Source organism: Helianthus annuus, chromosome 6, assembly GCF_002127325.2.
Source record: "Helianthus annuus cultivar XRQ/B chromosome 6, HanXRQr2.0-SUNRISE, whole genome shotgun sequence".
In the NCBI taxonomy this organism is placed as follows: Eukaryota; Viridiplantae; Streptophyta; class Magnoliopsida; order Asterales; family Asteraceae; genus Helianthus; species Helianthus annuus.
Genome location: NC_035438.2, coordinates 12,763,737 through 12,783,846, shown reverse-complemented (window position 1 = coordinate 12,783,846; position 20,110 = coordinate 12,763,737). Strand labels below are relative to the sequence as shown.

At 38.2% G+C, this 20,110-nt stretch overlaps 1 protein-coding gene and 1 pseudogene across 1 annotated transcript; one reads left to right on the top strand and one right to left on the bottom strand.

The window, feature by feature from the left end:
- Positions 1-570: 570 nt before the first annotated feature.
- On the top strand, positions 571-1,984 carry LOC110863761 (annotated as a pseudogene).
- Positions 1,985-14,751: 12,767 nt separating this feature from the next.
- On the bottom strand, positions 14,752-15,387 carry LOC110944407. The gene has a single exon (XM_022186069.1). The coding sequence runs from the start codon at positions 15,385-15,387 to the stop codon at positions 14,752-14,754; it is 636 nt and encodes a 211-aa protein (XP_022041761.1).
- Between the last annotated feature and the right edge of the window lie 4,723 nt (positions 15,388-20,110).

Sequence of the window (20,110 nt, the reverse complement as noted above, 5' to 3'; positions counted from 1 at the left end):
TCCCCACCATTGATTTTTCCTTACTCACTTCTGCTGATCCGGATCTGCGGTCCAAGATGATCCAGGAGCTCGATATGGCATGTAAAGATTGGGGATTTTTCCGGGTGGGTGCTAATTTAGGGGTGCAAACGAGCCGAGCTCGAGCTTGGTCGAGCTCGAGCTCGAGCTCGGCTCGATTCGAGCTTTATTTCTAAAGCTCGAGCTCGGCTCGAAGGTAATTTTTCAAGCTCAAGCTCGGCTCGGGCTTGACTCGTTTAGTATTTATTAATTAATTTATATTAACTATAATTATTATTATACATATAATTTAGTTATTTTTTTATATGTATATAAATGATAATTATTATTATATAAATATATGTTTAATATATTAATAAAAAATATGTAAACAGAAAGCTCGATCAGGCTCGCGAGCCGGCTCGAGCTTGATAATCGAAGCTCGGGCTCGTTTACTAAACGAGCTTGTTTTTAGGCTCGAGCTCGTTTAAGCTCGGCTCGTTCGAGCTTTTTTTCGAGCCGAGCTCGAGTAGCTCGCGAGTAGCTCGGCTCATTTGCACCCCAACTCGCTATCTATCTTGAATGAGTCACTAACACCATATAATTAGTATGCAACTTGTTTTAAAGGTTTTTAAAATGTTAGGTGGTTAATCATGGTGTCCCTGAGAGTTTGATGAACATGGTGCTTGAAAAATCAAAAGAATTTTTCGATTTGACGGAGGAAGAGAAGAAAGAGTTTGAAGAAAAGGGTGTTCTTGATCCAATTAGATATGGAACAAGCTTTAATTCTAAGAAGGATGAAATCTTTTACTAGAGGGATTTTCTCAAGGTTATTGTACACCCGGAATTTAATTGCCCAAGCAAGCCATTAGGTATTAGGTGATAACTCTTTTCATTTTTGATATCAAGTCTTTTCATAACCGCATTAGACGACAATGCAACGGGCTTGCTTAAGTCCATTTCGAGCAGCCGGTTCGTACCAAGTGGTTAGACACTTGGACCAGACTATAAGTTTTTTTTGTTACAAAAAATCTAATGAATAAGCCTATTTTCTACTTTTGTAGGGAAGTTTTATTGGAGTACTCGAAGAGAACTAGAGAGGTAACAAAAGGGTTGCTTAGTGGCATTTCAGCTGGCCTAGGACTCGACCACTCTTATGTAGAAAGAGCTTTGAAATTGGATTCTGGTTTTCAAATATTTGCGGCCAATCTTTACCCCCCTTGCCCACAACCCGAACTTGCAATCGGCTTGCCACCTCATTCGGACCATGGCCTCCTCACACTCTTGATCAACAACGGTGTAAGTGGACTTCAAATCAAGCACAAGGGAAAATGGTTCAATGTCAACAACGATATTCCAAACTCCTTTCTTGTTAATACCACAGACCAACTTCAGGTTCGTATGCCTTTGTTCGTTTAATATAGGGTGTTTACGACCCATTTTAGCAATTGTTTCGACACAACTTTAAGTTGATATGCTAACTACGGTTTTGGAAAATTAGAACATTTTCACACAAAAGGGCGGTAGCTTATCGTTAACGCGTTAATGATGGTTTTTTTTTCTTCTTATCATAGATTTTTAGTAATGGAAAGTATAAGAGTGTGGAGCATCATGCGATCGTCAATAATGCAGTCACAAGATTATCTGTTGTTGTGGCAAATGGACCATCATTGGATGCGGTGGTAGAGCCGGCTTATAAGTTGGTGACCGAGGAAAAATGTCCGCCCAAATATATTCCAATGAAGTACATGGAGTATCTTGAAATGCAACAAGGCAACCAAATAGGTGGGAAAACTTGTTTGGACAAGATTCGGGCATGAAGAACCAACTTGCATGAAATTACTCACGCAGGTTATTAAGATAAGTTGTCAAAACTAAAGTGAGTGTGTATTGAGTTTGAATGTGTAGGTCCCTCTCGGAGGATGACGAACCTAAACCTTGTTATACAAACCCACTAGCGAGTGCGGAATCCAAGCTAGCAAGCAAACCGAGATGAAACAAGTATAAACACAAACACACAAAGGTTCACCGATTAACACCACTTGTATTAATACGAATGAAGGTTCCGGTTACAAGCACAATGTTTACAAATCAGTTTTGCAAACTCTCAAGGTGTGTGTGTGTTTCGGACAGAATGCTCTCAACTTTCTATCTCTCTATGTGTGCATCTCTCTATCAACATACACTGCATGGGTATATATACACCCAGCCCAGGTTGTCTTGTCCGAAGGATCTGATATCGATTACAAAGTCTTCGAAGGATCTGCATTAACCTCGAAGGATGATCTATCGAATCATCCATCGAAGGTTCATCTTTCGAGTTCATTGAAGGATCAACATTATCCTTCGATGAGCATCCTTCGAGCCAGACAAAAGACAACCATAAACTAACTGTTTGGCCAAGTCAAACTAGGAGGACAGTTGACTTGGTCAAACTTACATGACTAACAAGGACATCGTTTATAACGTGACCGAATACAGACAAAGTACAGACACAAGTGCACCAACAAACTCCCCCTTGGCTGTAGCTTTGTCTCGATCTTCGATGTTTGCAGATTTGTCTTGACCTTGATCATCCTTGATCTTCATGTTTTCAAGACTCTGATGTCCTTTCAAGTCTTCAATGTCGGAGGATCTTCAAAGTCTTCACGTCTTGAAAGCAGAGAGTGTATCAACAAACTACCCGTATCATGTAGGAAGTGTGTTGATAAACTCCCCTTAACATAAGCTCCCCCTTGAGTTATGCTCGTGAAATACTTGATCTTTATGAAGTTAGATCCTTGTGGTGTTGATGATGGCCAGCGGCAACTCGATCATCTTCATCATTTGAGTGCCTTCACGTCGTGTCTTCATTCTGAAGCTTGTCATCGACCATGTTCTCCTTGCCTTTAGAATCTGCACATGCAAGAAATCTAAACGCGTAATGAGAACAACTGCTTGGAGTATAGTTAACATAAACAAATGACACACGGATGACCATGTCACAATCAAACACCGTCCGACAGTTTGAAAGTTTTTCAAATTTATCAATTTCAGATTTCAACTTTCAAAACTTGCAAATTTCGACCGTTTATGAAGATTTAGTCAATTCGGTTTTCAGACAGGTTTCAGGTAACGAAGACTCGAGCTCCAACATCGTACGATCGAAAATAAAATAGAAATAAAATCTTTTTGGCTTTTATAAAGTTTATATTAAAACTCACCTAAAATCTTTTTGGTATTTTTGAATAAATTAAAAGACAACAATTTTAACATCCTTTGAGTGTTATCAAGCGACATCACCGCTAATGTCGTGCTGATATGCACCAAACGACGAAACTGTTTAAAAGAAAACAATAAAAGTTAAGCAGTAAATAAATATATACAGACATTCTTTTTGCAAGTTTCGAGGGTAAGAGAATCATATCAGTGTACGGTCATGTCAAAACACTCTTGTTGTTCAGTTAGTTAACATTAAAATAAGCATCCTATAACAATTATCGGTATTGTTGTCCACTTAAGCTCAACTTATCAGATGTAATCATGGCGAGGGGATACGTTAAGGTATGATTTATACTTACCGACCGGTGTTCATCCACATCACGACACATTCCCGTATCAAGGTATGCACGAGGGTTCATCTTACCGGTGAGTATACTGATTATCATCTGTTTGACCGTATAAAATGTGAGATACTCACTTATTTTGATTTGAAAACAAGCCCTATGTGATATAATCACTTATTGATGAGGAACTTGATTTTCATATGCATGAGGGCACAGGAGCAAGTCCGTGAACAGGTCAGTACTTCCGTACAGCAGAGAGACGAACTTGACTCCCGGATAAATGTGATATTTTATCACTTATTTGATATGGACATGTGATTGTTTATCACTTATTGAGGTCGAATGCAATATGTAATATGTACACGTATGTATAGTATCATGGAAGATCTAGACTTGCGTCCCCGTTATTTTTCGGTAAAAGATACAACCATGATACCCAGATGATAAGCAGCATAAAGACCGAATATCTCAGAACCTCGGCAATCTATCAAACGAAATTTCGGTACTAAGACCATATGCCAATGAATGGTTCCCACCTGATCTTCAGTCGATTTAAGATTTATATCACCCTGCACACTTTAAAATGATTGTGAGCCTACCGATACATCTTATATAGAGCTGCTTATCGTTTTTCATTTAAGGTTTAAAGAGGTTTGGATAGACCACTGATGTACTATCATTTTCTCTTTTGCTCGCCAGGAAACTCATTTTTGTTTTTCTATTGTTTTTGTGTTTATGAAATTTTTCGATGTTTTTGGATTTTCCGATTTTTGGATTTACTCCCCCTAAAATCAATAAACTAAGATAAATTTAAAACACAAAGGTATTTACAAAAATGATTTTCCGATGTTGGTTTACTCTTGCTTGACCTTAATGCCGTTTACCAATAATAAAAAGTCAAATCTAGATTTGTCAAATGCTTTGGTAAAAAGGTCGGCACGTTGGTCATCGGTGTGGACCTTAACAACATCGATTAGTCTTTTCTCAAAGCAATCACGTATGAAGTGATATTTGATTTTGATGTGTTTGGTCTTTGAGTGCTGCACAGGATTTCTAGTGATCTGTAATGCAGCAGAATTATCAACGTAAATAGGAGTAGTTAGGAATTCAAAACCGTAGTCCCGCAATTGTTGTTGGATCCAAAGAACTTGGGAGCAACAACTTGAGGCAGCAATGTATTCAGCTTCGCATGTTGATGTAGCGACGCACGTCTGCTTCTTGCACTGCCATGTGACTAGGCGATTTCCTAAAAACTGACATCCAGCCGTTGTGGATTTGCCGTCGATTTTGCATCCGCCATGATCAGAATCACTGAATGCGACTAAGTCAAAGTTATTATCCTTAGGGTACCATAGACCGGTGTCAGGGTAACCCTTCAAATAACGAAAAATCCTTTTTACAGCTGCAAGATGTGAGGCCTTCGGGTTGACTTGATATCTGGCAAGCAGGCACGTTGGGTACATTATGTCTGGCCTTGATGCTGTGAGGTACATAAGAGATCCGATCATTGCGCGATAGTATGAGGGGCTAACAGCTTCACCCTTCAAGTCTGGAGTAATTCCGTGATTTTGTGGCAGTGGGGTACCAATGGGCGTTGCATCGGACATCTGGAACCGGCTCAAGATGTCACCAACATATTTAGTCTGATGGATGAATATCCCAGACTCAGTTTGTTGCACTTGTAGGCCCAAGAAAAAGGTCATTTCCCCCATAGCACTCATCTCGAATTTATCCTGCATAATGCGCTCGAAATTCCTACACAAAGCATCATTAGTAGAACCAAAAATAATATCATCAACATATACCTGTACCAGAAGAAGATCTCCATCTTGTTCTTTGATGAAGAGAGTACAATCGATAAGACCTCTTCGAAAACCGTTCTCCAGCAGATAGGTGGATAAGGTTGCATACCAAGCTCGTGGCGCTTGATGAAGACCATAGAGAGCTTTGTTGAGCAACCAAACCCGATCGGGATGGACAGGATCTTCAAAACCTGGAGGCTGTTCGACGTACACCTCTTCTTCAACCACACCATGTAAGAATGCACTTTTCACGTCCATCTGATAAACCTTGAATCCTTTGAATGAGGCATAAGCCAGAAAGATCCGAATGGCTTCCAGACGTGCAACAGGTGCATAGACTTCGTTATAGTCGATTCCTTCTATCTGTCGAAAACCTTGAACGACTAAACATGCCTTGTTCCGAATAACCACTCCACGGTCGTCTTTCTTGCATTTGAAGACCCATCGAGTGCCGATTTTCTTGTAATTCTCAGGTCTTTCAACAAGCTTCCAAACACCAAGCTTTTGAAATTGCTGCAATTCTTCCTGCATGGCTTCAACCCAAGCACTATCTTTCAACGCTTCTTTCCACGATTTTGGTTCTTCTTGTGACACGTAACACGCGAAGGACCAGTCATTTTGTTGACCAGATTCTCTTATAGCTGAATACAAACCAGCATTCCGGTTGTTTCTCAGCTGATTACGTGTCTGCACACCGCGATGGACATCTCCTATAATATTCTGCTGGGGGTGGGTATCATGAATCCTCATTACAGGATTTTCTGGCACACGTGCATTGATACCCAAATTGGTAAGATTAAGATCAACAACCAACTCCACACCAGGAATGTGTGTAGAGGTGGATGCATTCCCTTCAGCAGTGTCTACATTCTGCATATGAGGTGTATCAACAGAAGCACCTTGAACAGGAGCAGCTGGAGCCGAAGATCCTTCAGCTGCATCATGATATTCATCATCTTCAGAAGATTCATTATAATCAGCAGCATCTTCATAAACCTCATTTTGAACCATATTGTTGACAGACGAAGAAGCTTGAGGGTCAACAACAATAGGTCTAACCAAAGGCGAGACAGCAGCGTTGTCACTTTCCAACAACATCCTGGCCGCTGCTGATTCTTCGTCAAAGGTTGGCAGATTGAAGGAGTCAAATAGTCCATCATAATCGAACATCCACGGATCACCCGGAGCCCTGACAGGACTCGTGTACCTTTGAACCCTCACTTCACTCCATAGCTCAATCTTTTTGGTAGCCAGATTCCAAACACGAAAATTCGGAGTAGCATATCCAAGGAAGAAACCCTCGATAGCTCTTGCTCCAAACTTTCCATCCGGCTCAATCATAGTACAAGGAGCACCAAACGGTTCTAGGTAAGAAAGATCCGGTTTCCTTTTCTGAAGGAGTTCGAAGCAAGTTTTGCCATGTCTCTTTACTGTAAGAACTCTGTTTAACGTGTAGCATGCAACCGATACAGCCTCCCCCCAGAATTGAATAGGGAGTTCCGACTCTACTAACATTGTTCTTGCAGTTTCGATAATCGTCCGATTCTTCCTCTCCGCGACACCATTTTGTTGTGGAGTATAACGAGAACTGTACTCATGAAGAATGCCTTTAGAAGTACAAAACTCATCCATAACTTGATTCTTGAATTCGGTTCCATTGTCGCTTCGGATCCTCTTCACTTTCAACGAATAGAGATTCTCCAACATTGTAAGAAGATCCTTGAGGATGCCAGGAGTTTGACTCTTGTGTGCCATGAAGGATACCCAAGAAAATCTAGAATAATCATCAGTAACAACTAGACAATAAGCATCTCCGAATGTTGTCTTGTGCTTCATAGGTCCAAAGAGATCCATATGAAGACGTTCGAGAGGCATGCTGACAGTGTTGATTTTCTTCAAAGGGTGAGACTTCTTTGTTTGCTTCCTTTTTTGGCACGAGACACAGATATCTTGTAAATGAAAACTTCTCACAGGCACACCATTCACAAGATTATTTTTCACCAAATGGTTCATCTTTCTCAAGTGAATGTGTCCCATTCTTCTGTGCCAAGATATAGACTCCTTTTCCGTGGCTTTTGAGACAAAGCAAGTAACTTGTGCAGATGTTGTAATCGCTTGGCTCATGTCGAGAATATAAAGATCATTAACTCTCGGAGCCGATAAGAGAATCCATTCTTGTGGAATTTTGAATCCAGGTTTCAGCACATAGCAGCCGGCATCATCAAAATGCACAGAGAATTTTTTATCGCAGATTTGCGACACACTGAGAAGATTATGATCAATTTGCTTAACATAATTGATCTTATCAAAGCACACAAAACCATTTGAGATACTTCCCTCTCCAGTGATGAATCCGCCTTTGTCTCCCGCAAATGCAACATACCCTCCTCTAATATTTCTCACGTCGTATAGGAGCCGTAAGTCGCCAGTCATGTGCCTGGATGCTCCACTATCAACAATCCAGTGACTGTTAATAGTTCCTCCTAGAACATCCTGCACATGTCATTTAAAAACATCAGTTGAGAATGGGGATCCAAGCCTTAGTGGTCTTGGGTCGTCCCTGAGCATCACGAAACGTGATATCAATCTCTTGATGGTTTTCAAGAACAACTGCTCCCCCTGAATTGTCACCCGCCTTAGGTAACCAAGTTCGTTTTTGCCTACCAGTTTTTGAAGATTCTGGTTTTACAGATTGTGACACACTTGGTTCCCTTCGAACTGTTTTAACTTCAGATTTCAAAGCTTTTTCAACAGTTTTCATGTTCTTACGTCGTTGTTTAGTTTCTTGTTCTTTTACAGTTCGTTTATCATGTTTAGGTGAAACTGACCGACGTTGAGGATGAACTGTTTCAGGTGGAGCTTTCTCAACAAATTTATTCTTTGGAGCATTTGGGCAGTGTTTGATGATGTGCCCAATTTCTCCACATTTAAAACATGTTCTCCTTTCAACAAACTTAGGAGAACTTGATTGACCACAAGATGTCGAACTCGTGGAACCTGAGGTACTAGCCTTTTCATCACACCCATTTGTGCGTTGAGTGTAATTGTTATCACTGTTATGTTTTAAGATTGTGACTTGTTTTACAAAATCAGTGTTAGATTTGTTCTCAAAAGTTTCAATCTTATCAGTACCCTTGGATGACACGAACTTGACATCTTTTGCTTTCTTTTGAAATCGAGCTCCTTTTGTTTCAGACTTCATCTGAGAGACTTTATGCTTTTGGGCTCGTTTGACTGGTTGTTTACCATTAGAAGCAGTAGGTTGTTGAGTGGTTGAAGATTTTTGATTACCAAACTGTTTTCTAATCTCAGCCTTAGGAATTGGATCACATTGTGTTACAACAATTCCCGGAAGTGTTTTTCCCAAAAATTTGTTTGTGTTGTCTTCAAAGACTTTGTCAATCAAAGATTTATTTACATTTTTAATTGGGAAAACATGATCTGAGTAGATTTTATTATCTCCAACCAATGTATACAACACATTACTGCTTTTAACAGTAGACACACATGTCTTATCAACTTTGACAGGATCAATCACTTGCTTCTTAACAGATGGGACATCAGGAGTATCAGGATCACAAAGAATGTGATTCTCTCGTGGAATAACTACTCCTTTCATCTTGTTAAGTGATTTATCCTGTTCACCTACATCTACTTCTGATTCATCATCCGATGTCTCATAGTCCTCGATAATTGGAGGACTTTGCTTCATGGATGATGAAGTTTCTTGTTCCTTAGAGGATGTGTTTGAAGAATTGTCTGGTTTGAACCCAAGGCCAGTAGCAAATTCCTCAACATCAAGAGGCACACTGGGTTCATACCGAGGCATTTCCTCCTCATCAGGCATCTTGGTGTAATTGTTCATCAAAGGGGGCGGACATTTCTTATACCCTATGCCTTTCTGATTTCCCTTTGGTTGTTGAACATCGATGATGTGATCAAGCACAAATTGGGAGTTAGAATAACTTTCCAATTTTTGTTTGATCGCATCATGCTCGCATTGGGCAATGGCTAATTGCTTCTTAGTTTCTTCCACAATGTTAATGTATTCATTTATACTTACTTGCTTGTGGTAAACTACTTTGTTAACCTCGGACACATTTTTCTTTAATGTTTCTATTACAGATTTAAATTCTTTTTCATTCCGAGTTAAAGCCATGTTCGCCTGTTTGCATTTCGACAGTTCAATAACCAAATTCTGATTATGACTATGAAGCTTTTCTGATTCAAGCTTCATATCAGCACATGATTTACAAACACTAGGAGCAGGAGGTTCAGAATTTACCTGACTAGAAGAGGCTGAAAAGTTTGCCATAAAGGCAGTTTGAAAAGAAAAAGCTCCATCTTCAGAAAATAACTTCTCCATTTCCTTTGATGCAGTAGCCGCCTTCCTAATCAGAATTGATTTCTGACATTTAAGCTCATCAGCTTCATTCAGTAGATCTTGAATATCATCACCTCCTTCCTCCTTCACATCAGACTCTGAGTGATTATCCCCAGAAACAGAGCCTTCTTCATCAGAACTTCCAGAATAACCAGAACTGTCATCACTTCCAGAGGACTCTTCTTTATGAACATGCTCGATGATCTTTGCATAACAAGCTGTTCCACTTCTCTGATCATCTTCACCAAACTGCACTGACCAGTCACATCCCTCATCAGCTTGAACAGCCAAAGCCCGATTGGGATTTGAAGTTCCAGGCTGGCCCTGATTGTTATTAACTACCACCATCCTCCTTTCACGGTTTTCTTGCTGGGCATTCACATTTGTAGTACTCGTCTGGTTTCTGAAAGGGTTGTGATTGCCATGTTTTGATGGTAGAGTGCACTCACGTTTGAAGTGCCCTTTATTACCACAGTTGAAGCATGTAACGGCGTTGATATCAAACCCATACTTCGTATCTTTCTTTCATTCCAACGAAGTTCTACCAGTACGAGCCATGAAGTCTTTGGCCCTTCTAACTGCACTTGCAAAAGCCCACTTAATATCCATCAACTCCATTTCTTCCTTGTCGATTTGTTGATAATCTTCATTGGTCATGTTGATGTTTCTAAGCTGACCTGCTACCAAACCACAGTAAGCACTGACCATTGTATTAATAATTTCCATGTGCTCCTTAGCAACTTCAATGCTGAGGTGTGAAAGGTTTGAATTATCGACTCGGATTGTGTTAGGGTTTTGAGGTTGAGGATTGCTTGTATAGTGAGCCTGCTGTTGTTGTTGTGGAGGTTGGACTTGTGGCTGTGTTGGGACGGGAATGTAAGACCTTGGATCAAAAGCCGGAGCAGCAGTTGATTGAGGAAACGGAAGAGAACTTGTGTTAGACACAAATGCAGTTTGCAGTTTAGGTTGCTGTTGCTGAGCTGCAGCGGATCTTGCCAAAGCATCGAAGCCTGGAAGGTACATCTCTGTATTCTGAGGAGCGGGAGCACGCTTTGCTTTCCTGATTTCTTCATCATTTTTATGTTCCAGCTTCTGAATGAACTCATAGATGTTAACCGTGTCTAGAGTTCCAGTGTGCTTCAACAACTCAATAAAAGAACTCCATTTTGGAGGTAAAGCGTCAGCAAACCTATTCACCATGTCTTGTTGAGTAGATACAACCCCATAAGCACACATTTCACTAATCAGATGATAGAACCGTGTTGTCATATCATTTAGAGTTTCGTTTTCCAAAAACTGAAACGATTCAAAGTCTTTCTTCAACAAATCATGACGAGACTTTCGAGTAGCTGCATTGCCTTCTCCTCTAGCAACTAAGGCATCCCACAATGTTTTCGTGGTCTTGCAGTAGGAGAACTGATGATAGATATCTTTGTTGAGTGCTTGTGTAAGTGTAGCAAAGGCCTTTTTCTCCAATTCATAAGCCTTCTTGTCATTTTCGAGCATGTTAGCATAACCTTCTGAAGGGGACGCTGCAACTTCAAGATTGGCATGGAATGCATTGATGAAACATGTCCAAAGATCGGTGCTTTGCCCTTGAACATACGTGTGAAAGCGGTTTTTCCATGATGGAAAGTCGTTCATATGGTTCAACTTCGGTGGACGATTGTTGCTTCCCGTTTCGCTTTCAATAATCAAAAGATTTTGAATGCTTTGACTCTGATTGGATACCAAAGCCCATTGACTTGGACTGATTGATGGCGGTGGAAACATACTTTTTGCCCAAGCTGCAGCAGAAGTTAGTTCTTGACTAGATTGTGAGTCCAAACTCCAATCCCAAGGACTTGTACAACTCATTTTGGTGAAATACTAATTGAAGATCTACACAAACACAAACTGTTAAATTCAAACAGACAAGAATTGAAAGATACAACCTTGTTCGAAAGATCAAGATTTGTTCGAAGGATCAACAGTGTTCGAAAGATCACTGTTGAGTTTCGAGCAAAGACTTCGAAAGATTCACAATTGACAGATCCTTATCTTTCGAGCAGTTATCTCGAAAGATTCACGGTTTGAAAGATCCTTATCTTTCGAGCAATTATTTCGAAAGATTCACAATTTGAAAGATCCTTATCTTTCGAATAACTATCTTTCGAAAAGATTCCCTGGATCGAAGGATAGATCTCTGACTTCGAAGGATGGGTCGAAAGATGATTATCTATCGAGCCTTCCTTGATCGAAAGATGGTCTTTCGACTTCGAAGGATATCCTTCGATCACACTGACACAACTGACAAAAAGGTGACAGGTTGGTGAGAAAGGTGATTGGTTGGTGTACCAACTTTCGGCAGAAGGGATGTTCTGCACACGACTTTTCACCAACTTTTTGACTTTCAAATAAAATATGCCCAAAATGGCAAACCTTATCCAGAAGGTCCGGTCACCGGAACACACCGGAGATAAGGCCGGAAAACACCAAGTAACTTAAAAACAGTTTTTTTAAGTTACCCAACCCAACCTTGAACACTCCCGAAAGGTTTAGAACGCGTTTTTCAGTTTAAAAATGCAAGAAAACCACCAAAAACGGGTGCTAAACCAAGTGTCCAAACACACCAAGAACTTGAACAAACCCGGTTTTAAACAAGGTAAAGAGCCCTGGCTCTGATACCACTTGTAGGTCCCTCTCGGAGGATGACGAACCTAAACCTTGTTATACAAACCCACTAGCGAGTGCGGAATCCAAGCTAGGAAGCAAACCGAGATGAAACAAGTATAAACACAAACACACAAAGGTTCACCGATTAACACCACTTGTATTAATATGAATGAAGGTTCCGGTTACAAGCACAATGTTTACAAATCAGTTTTGCAAACTCTCAAGGTGTGTGTGTTTCGGACAGAATGCTCTCAACTTTCTATCTCTCTATGTGTGCATCTCTCTATCAACATACACTGCATGGGTATATATACACCCAGCCCAGGTTGTCTTGTCCGAAGGATCTGATAGATGATCGAAGGATCATCTATCGATTACAAAGTCTTCGAAGGATCTGCATTAACCTCGAAGGATGATCTATCGAATCATCCATCGAAGGTTCATCTTTCGAGTTCATCGAAGGATCAACATTATCCTTCGATGAGCATCCTTCGAGCCAGACAAAAGACAACCATAAACTAACTGTTTGGCCAAGTCAAACTAGGAGGACAGTTGACTTGGTCAAACTTACATGACTAACAAGGACATCGTTTATAACGTGACCGAATACAGACAAAGTACAGACACAAGTGCACCAACAGAATGTTTTGCTGAAACCATCAAATGAAGAATTGTTATCATCATTACATGTCATATTGAATTAATGTTGTTTTTTGTTTTCTTTCTTTTTCTTCTTTTAATTATGTTGGTCTTGAAAAGGAAGTTTTGCACATGATTGGTACTACTTTTGCTTTTAATTATGGGAAACTATCATAAAAACACTATATTTTATGTTTTTATCTTACAATAGTCACTCCACAATTTTTTGTATATAAAACACTATACTTTGTATATATTTAAGTGACTTTTGTAAGGAAAAAAGAATAGAAAGTATAGTGTTGTTTATGATACTTGCCCTTTAATTATTTGTTTTTTCCAATTCGTCCCGAACTTGGTGGTTAAACTCACGATAGTGTAAGAGAGATTATGTAGAAAAACAGCTTGGCGCCAGCTGCCAGGGTAACAAGACCTTCATGCCTTTCGTTCTTCGTAGTTTTTCAATATGAAATAAAAATGAAAAATAAAAAGGTTGGCTTATTCGAAACCCCAATTATGACATTCTTCTTTTCCACTTCACACTTTAGAGCAAGCCGTTTTTATTGAGATAAAGTAGAGATTAATACATGTGATTTGAGAACACTCCACTATCGACTCTTTATTAATAAAACAAGATCATTAATAATACAGAATGAAAATGAACTTACAATTATATATGATCATCCTAATCACATAAATGAACTTATATATGATATCCTAATCATCTATTTACATATATACCAGGCCGGCCTAAAGGTAATTATACCCAAACAAGGGCTTTAGGCCCCCACTTTAATTGGGCCTCCAAATTAAAAACAAACTTTTGATATGTATATTAAAATTTTAAATTAGGCCGACTAATAACGGATTACCCAAGTGTCTTAGCAGAACATTGGGTTTATTGTTAGTGAAGTGTTTAAGGGTTTGAGACATTGGCCAAGCGGTTTGTTTATTTTTATTAAAGTAGGGTGGAGGGTATAGTCAAATACCTTTAGGGTGTTTGAGTGAAATCCTAGCCAATAATATTATGTCATGTCAACTCATCATTTCACTCCTCATTTTGCACTCAATCAAAGGGTAGGGTGTTTGAGTTATATATTTTTTAATTTCTAGAAATTATTCATAAATAAACAAAACATATTAAAAAATATAAAAACAAAGGTACTTTTAATTAAAAAAACGCATTACATAAGAAAAAACCTAACTTAAAATATAAAAATAAATTTAAAAAAAAACCTCATTTAAAATATAAAAATAAATTTAAAAAAAAACTAATTTAACTATTCGTCGTCGGAATCCGCTAAAAGGTGGGGTAAATCTTGTTCTCCAAGATGCTCCACAAGATCATATTTTAGTCTATAATGCGTATCTTCATCAATGAGCTCGTTATAAACAGTGTCTTCGAAAACGGGTTCGACTGGAGGATCCCGAATATGTACCGGTGCAATCGCGTTTCCGTCGTCTTTTAGAATCATATTATGCATAATAATGCACGCATATACGACCATCTTAATTTTTTTAACATTCATGAAACGCATCGGGCGATGAAGTATATGCCATTTTGCCTTTAAAACACCAAAAGCCCACTCCACGTCTTTTCTTGCCGCCTCGTGTTGCCTCTTGAACTTCTTTTCTTTCACAATGTGAGGATACGAAAATGATTTAACAAACACGGACCAAGTAGGGTAGATTCCATCGGTAAGATAGTATCCACGCTTGTACAAGTGGGTGTTCACGTAAAATGGGCATTTTGGTGCAGTTCCATTTCGCTCAGTAAAAATGACGGAGATTGTTGGAGCACGTTGATGTCGTTTTGTGAACCTGCTGGATCACAAAAAGCATGCCAAATCCATAAATCCTGAGAGGCCACCGCCTCGAGCATAAATGTTGGGTGACTGTGATCCCCCATCATATATTGACCCCGCAACTCCGTTGGACACATTCTCCAAACAAAATGTGTACAATCAAGACTACCCAACATCCCAGGAAGGTGATGTTTCTCCTCATGAGCTTGGTACAAGAGCGCAACGTCGTGGATAGTAGGTCTACGTAAAAACTCGGAAGCGTATAAATTACATACCGTATCGCAAAAATATTCTAGACTTTCTCGGGAAGTCCATGTGGACATATTTAAATACTCGTTGAACTCGTCTGGAGCGTTGCCGGTTGCTAGTTGCTTAATCGCCGAAGTAACTTTTTGAATCGATGTAAAACTCTTCCTACCACTAGCATCCGCGGCGTCTTGAAACCACGAGTTATTCGCTTGCACGTCACTCAAAATTTTTAAAAACAACCTTTTGGACATACGAAACCTTTGACGGGAAACATCTTCATTGAATACGGGCTCCTCGACAAAATTATCTCTCATAAGGTTGTCGTGACATTTCACTCGATCTCGATGCACAGTTTTCCTTTTTTTAGAAGTGGCTGTGTCTTCTAGTTGAGCGGCTTCGTTAATAAGATTTTGGAAAAAAAAATTAAACTACTATCGCTCGAGGAAGAATCATCGTCTTCACTAATATCAATCGGAAGGAATAGCGGTGGTATATCGTCCATTGAAAAAATGGAAGTGATGATTTTTAAAAAAAAATAAAGTTGGATGGAGAAGAGTTGTGTATTTTAAATTGATTGGACATATGGGTATTTATATTAAAAATTCTAACGGTCGAAAATAAATTCAAACGGTCAAAATGAACGTTCAAAAAATTAAAAAAATGGGTCAAAAATCAGTCACTTCAATCGGTGAGTGTACACCGAATGTTGCCTTCTCTCTCCTGCTCACCGATTGCCGCTAAAAGGAAGGTGTGGTCACCGAATCGGTGACTGAAGTCACCGCACAAGTCAAACAGCCCTATACCCTCCACCCTTAAGCCTCTCAACCTTTCGGTGTAATTATATGTCTGTTCGATTTTTTTCCTTATCTTTGTAAGATTAAATATTTTGTATAATATTTAATCTAGTAGCCATTATAATCATTTACATTATATGGATCAAAATATATAACAATCCTATTATATAATTAGTTGGTAATTGTTGATGGGCCTAATTACCCTTATTAACTAATTAGGGTTTCCTCCTGGGTGCATATATAAGGAGACTTATGTAGAGGTTTTAGGGTTAGACACATAACCTAATTACTCTCATAACATCAATCGACCTCCTCTCCTAACCGATTCCCCTTTATCGGTTTCATCATCACCATCATTAGATTGCACCCTAAGGAGGAACCAGATCAAGCTGACAACTATGTCAAATACTGTTGCTGCATCTCCATCTGGATTCTCTGCTGGCCTGTACTGCTGCAGTCAGGTATGTTTTCATGTTTTCCATTATGCCTAAAACAGAACTGTCCAACATGTGGTATCAGAGCATATGTTGATTAGTCAGTTCTGTTTTCGTATCCATTATTCTGGGATTGAAATCTGGAAAACAGAATTTTGAAAGCCTAATAAAATTAACAACTATGTTTCGGGTCATTGTTCTCGAAATTACTGTTTCGAGACCTAATAAAATTCCGAAATCATTGATTCTTGAAGATCTGGAAAAAGACTAATTTATTATATAACTCGAAATCAATGAGGTTAAATTTTATGTCCCAAATCTTTATAAAACCTTAATTTTCAGTTTTCGGGTTCCAGAATCATGTTTTATTTTTAGGGTTCATCATATGTTCTTAGGAAAATTCGAAGATTCCTTTATGTTTTGGAATATAATTTGGATTTTGAGTGTTATTTCCTGTTTTGATCTGTTTTGCATTCTAAAGATTTTCGAAATCTGTTAATAGATAATCAGATAAAATTTTCGAAATATTATGATAAAATTAGATCATCACTAAAACAGGAAACCATATCTCAAAATCCCTAACAATTCGAATTTTCAGTTATGTTTTCACAACAACAGCTGTAACAGGAGTTTCGAGATAAGTTTTAAGCACCCGAGACAAAGGTCTCGACTCGAGACCACAAGAACTCGACTCGAAATCATAAGTGTTATCAAATGTTTATAACTCGAGACAACGATTTCGACTCGAGATCATAAGGTCTCGACTCGAGACCACTGAGGTTTCGACTAAGGGCTTCAATCTTTACAACTCGAGACAAAGGTCTCGACTCGAGACCATAAGGTCATAACTCGAGACCATAAGGTTGCGACTCGAGACCATAAAGCTACAACTCGAGACCATAAAGCTACAACTCGAGACCACAACATCACAACTCGATACCATGGTTGCGACTCGAGACCTCATAAGGAGTCGAGATCTCATAATTCACAGCAGTCGAGACCATGATTACGACTCGAGACACTGAGGTTGCGACTCGAGACCATTAATGAGTCGAGACCTCATAATGTTACAAGCTGAGTCGAGACTTGACTCGAGATCTCACTCGGGATCTCATAACTGAGTCGAGATCTCACTCGAAATCTCATTATTTTAGGCTGTTTAATGTGAACTAAGACTTAGCTCGGGTTTCCGCCGCGAAACCCCCGGCGAACTCACCGCGCTAACAGGTGGTTTGCTACTAAATAATTGGTTTTTGTAATTAGTTAGTTAATTAATGAGGATCAAATAATGTTTTACAAAACCAAAATGGCTTAACTTGAATGAGCTTCTGATGTATCACTTCTGGCCAAAGCTGATTTGATGTATCTACTTATCATCCAAGTATTACGAAAGCTATGTTAAGTGTGCATCATAAACATGAATGTCTTAATATCTGGCCAAAGCTGATTTAATTCCTTCATAGATGGCATACTTAACAAGTGCATAACTAAAGTGATTGTCTCAATTTCTGGCCAAAGCTGATTTGTTACAACCACTTTGCACACATGCTTAAATGATTACACTTCTGGCCAAAGCTGTTTTGTCTTCGTTTAAGTAGAACTTTAAGTAGTCTATTATTTTGATGTTAGTAATAGACATATCACAACCTCTTCACATAATGATCCTTATATTAATGATCCTCAATTAATTTTTGTGATCATTTTGTCTGCCTTACTCTTAGTACCCATTATTTTACTCACTGTAGTTTTCTTCTATAAATCTATATCTCATCCACTCTAATTACTAAATCTAATATGTTTTGCTTTACTTAAAGTTTCTATAAGAGTTAGCTCTTAAATTAAAACCTTGATTATCTCTTAAGACACGATAATCCTATTGCTTTCTTCTGATAATGATTACTACAGAAGAAAAGTAGAGCATGATGATTAGGATAAATCGAATATGATGTCTCTTATGATAATCAAGAACTCTCTAACATAATTGCTATCACTAGAGTTATTCCAGATTAAGTCTTTCCTAAGACTAATCTATAATTGTGGAATAATCACTAGAACTCCTAAGATGCATGCCTTCATTTAAAATTATAAATTATAAAGCTAAGTGGTATATGTGAATACATTATAATGTACAATACCATGACCCATAAAGTTAAGGGCTTACGCATGAAAATAAGTACATTTTTCCAGTACATTACATACTAAGATTCTCACTTGTACAATTTGATGCCTTATAAATCAACTATAACACTCAAAAGTACCAAAGTATAATGAGTGTGTTGATAAGCAACATATGTAAAAAGAAATAAATGTTTGAAACTGGAAAATAAGATGTTATTCACCTTACAACCACTAAAACCTTAAGAGAGGATTGTTCTAAGGTCCATAGACAAATTACAAGTGCTAATTCCAACTTTAAGGTTCTTCAAGGGAAAATCTCACTGCATAATTATGCCATTAGACTAGACATAAGCAACGAGACTATCCATTATTCTAAAGAACAGTGGATAAATTAGTTAGATAGTCACTTAATAATGATATTTAAGTCTGATAATTTTAATATTCCAATTAACACATGATTAGTTGACTCTAGTTTTTAAGCGTTTCCTTACCAGAAGTCAACAAATAACTAACGTGAGAGTTAGTGACAAAATTAAATATTAAGACTATAAGAACCATAATAAGCAGTCTTCTAACAACGCCTTTTGATACCTTACATATTCTGAAGATTAATCAGAATACAGTATCATTACTTAGGCTATGTTATGAAGATTGTGAGGTTTGCATAGTCAACATAAAGTCACACTTATCTTAAACTCTTATCTTATTTGTTCTAAATATCTGGATAGAAACATTCCTAAAATAAAACTAGATGATACCTTACATTTTCACAATTTTTGTTATCATGCAAATGAGAATTTGACAAAAGGAAAATGAGACTGATAAATTTCATCCATTATAACCAAAATTCATGAGAAATCATGACATGGTTAATGAGGATGATTTTTTCATCTAATCTCATTTTAAGTGATTTTAAATCATGACGTTAAAGCCCTAAAATATTACTTGGCTTAAGGAATAAGAATGGGTCCATCATAAGTCATTCGTTGACATTCGTGGAACTTATTCCAAATGGAATATTCAGACATAATTCATTTATCATTTAATAGACTATCAACTTGTATCTAAATTTTGTCACATATGGCCCACTGTCTTAGAAGAACTCTATTCATATATGTACTTAATAAGATTTCTATTAAACATGTCCCTAAAGTTTCTTATGATATCTGGACATTAAAGAAATCAAATAAAGTCCAACGTATATGTGATAGGTTCCCACGTCACGTAGCTCATTGAAACTTCTCTTGTAGCATTCTAGAGATATTAAAGATCAGTGGGAGCATTAAGTGTCTTAATAATAACTTGCAATAGTTGCAAGAGGTGGGGGAGTGAAAATTTCACATTACCTCAATTTACACCTCTTTTACAAGACACTGCTCCATCTTGACACTGTTCTATCATAACTTGTCTCATTAAAATCTAATGCTACTCTTACAAAAGTTTCATTGTTGCTTAATTGTGGGCACACTTAGATTTCTTACCTAAACTAACATAATCCTCAACAAGAGAAATCACAACGACTAACGTCATTAACTTGTTTCTCTATTAGAATTTGTTGGTCATTAAATATTGACCCTAAGCATGCTGAGTTCCTAAAGTTTTCTAAGGTTAGTAGGAGCAGACAAAGTCCTTATCATGATTTGTAAGGAATACAAGAGGCGGGGGGAAGAGTATCATTAAATTTCACTCCG

Bases quoted from the DNA above. Each gene is read 5' to 3' on its own strand.
- LOC110944407 (XM_022186069.1), bottom strand. From the start codon at position 15,387: ATGAGAGATAATTTTGTCGAGGAGCCCGTATTCAATGAAGATGTTTCC.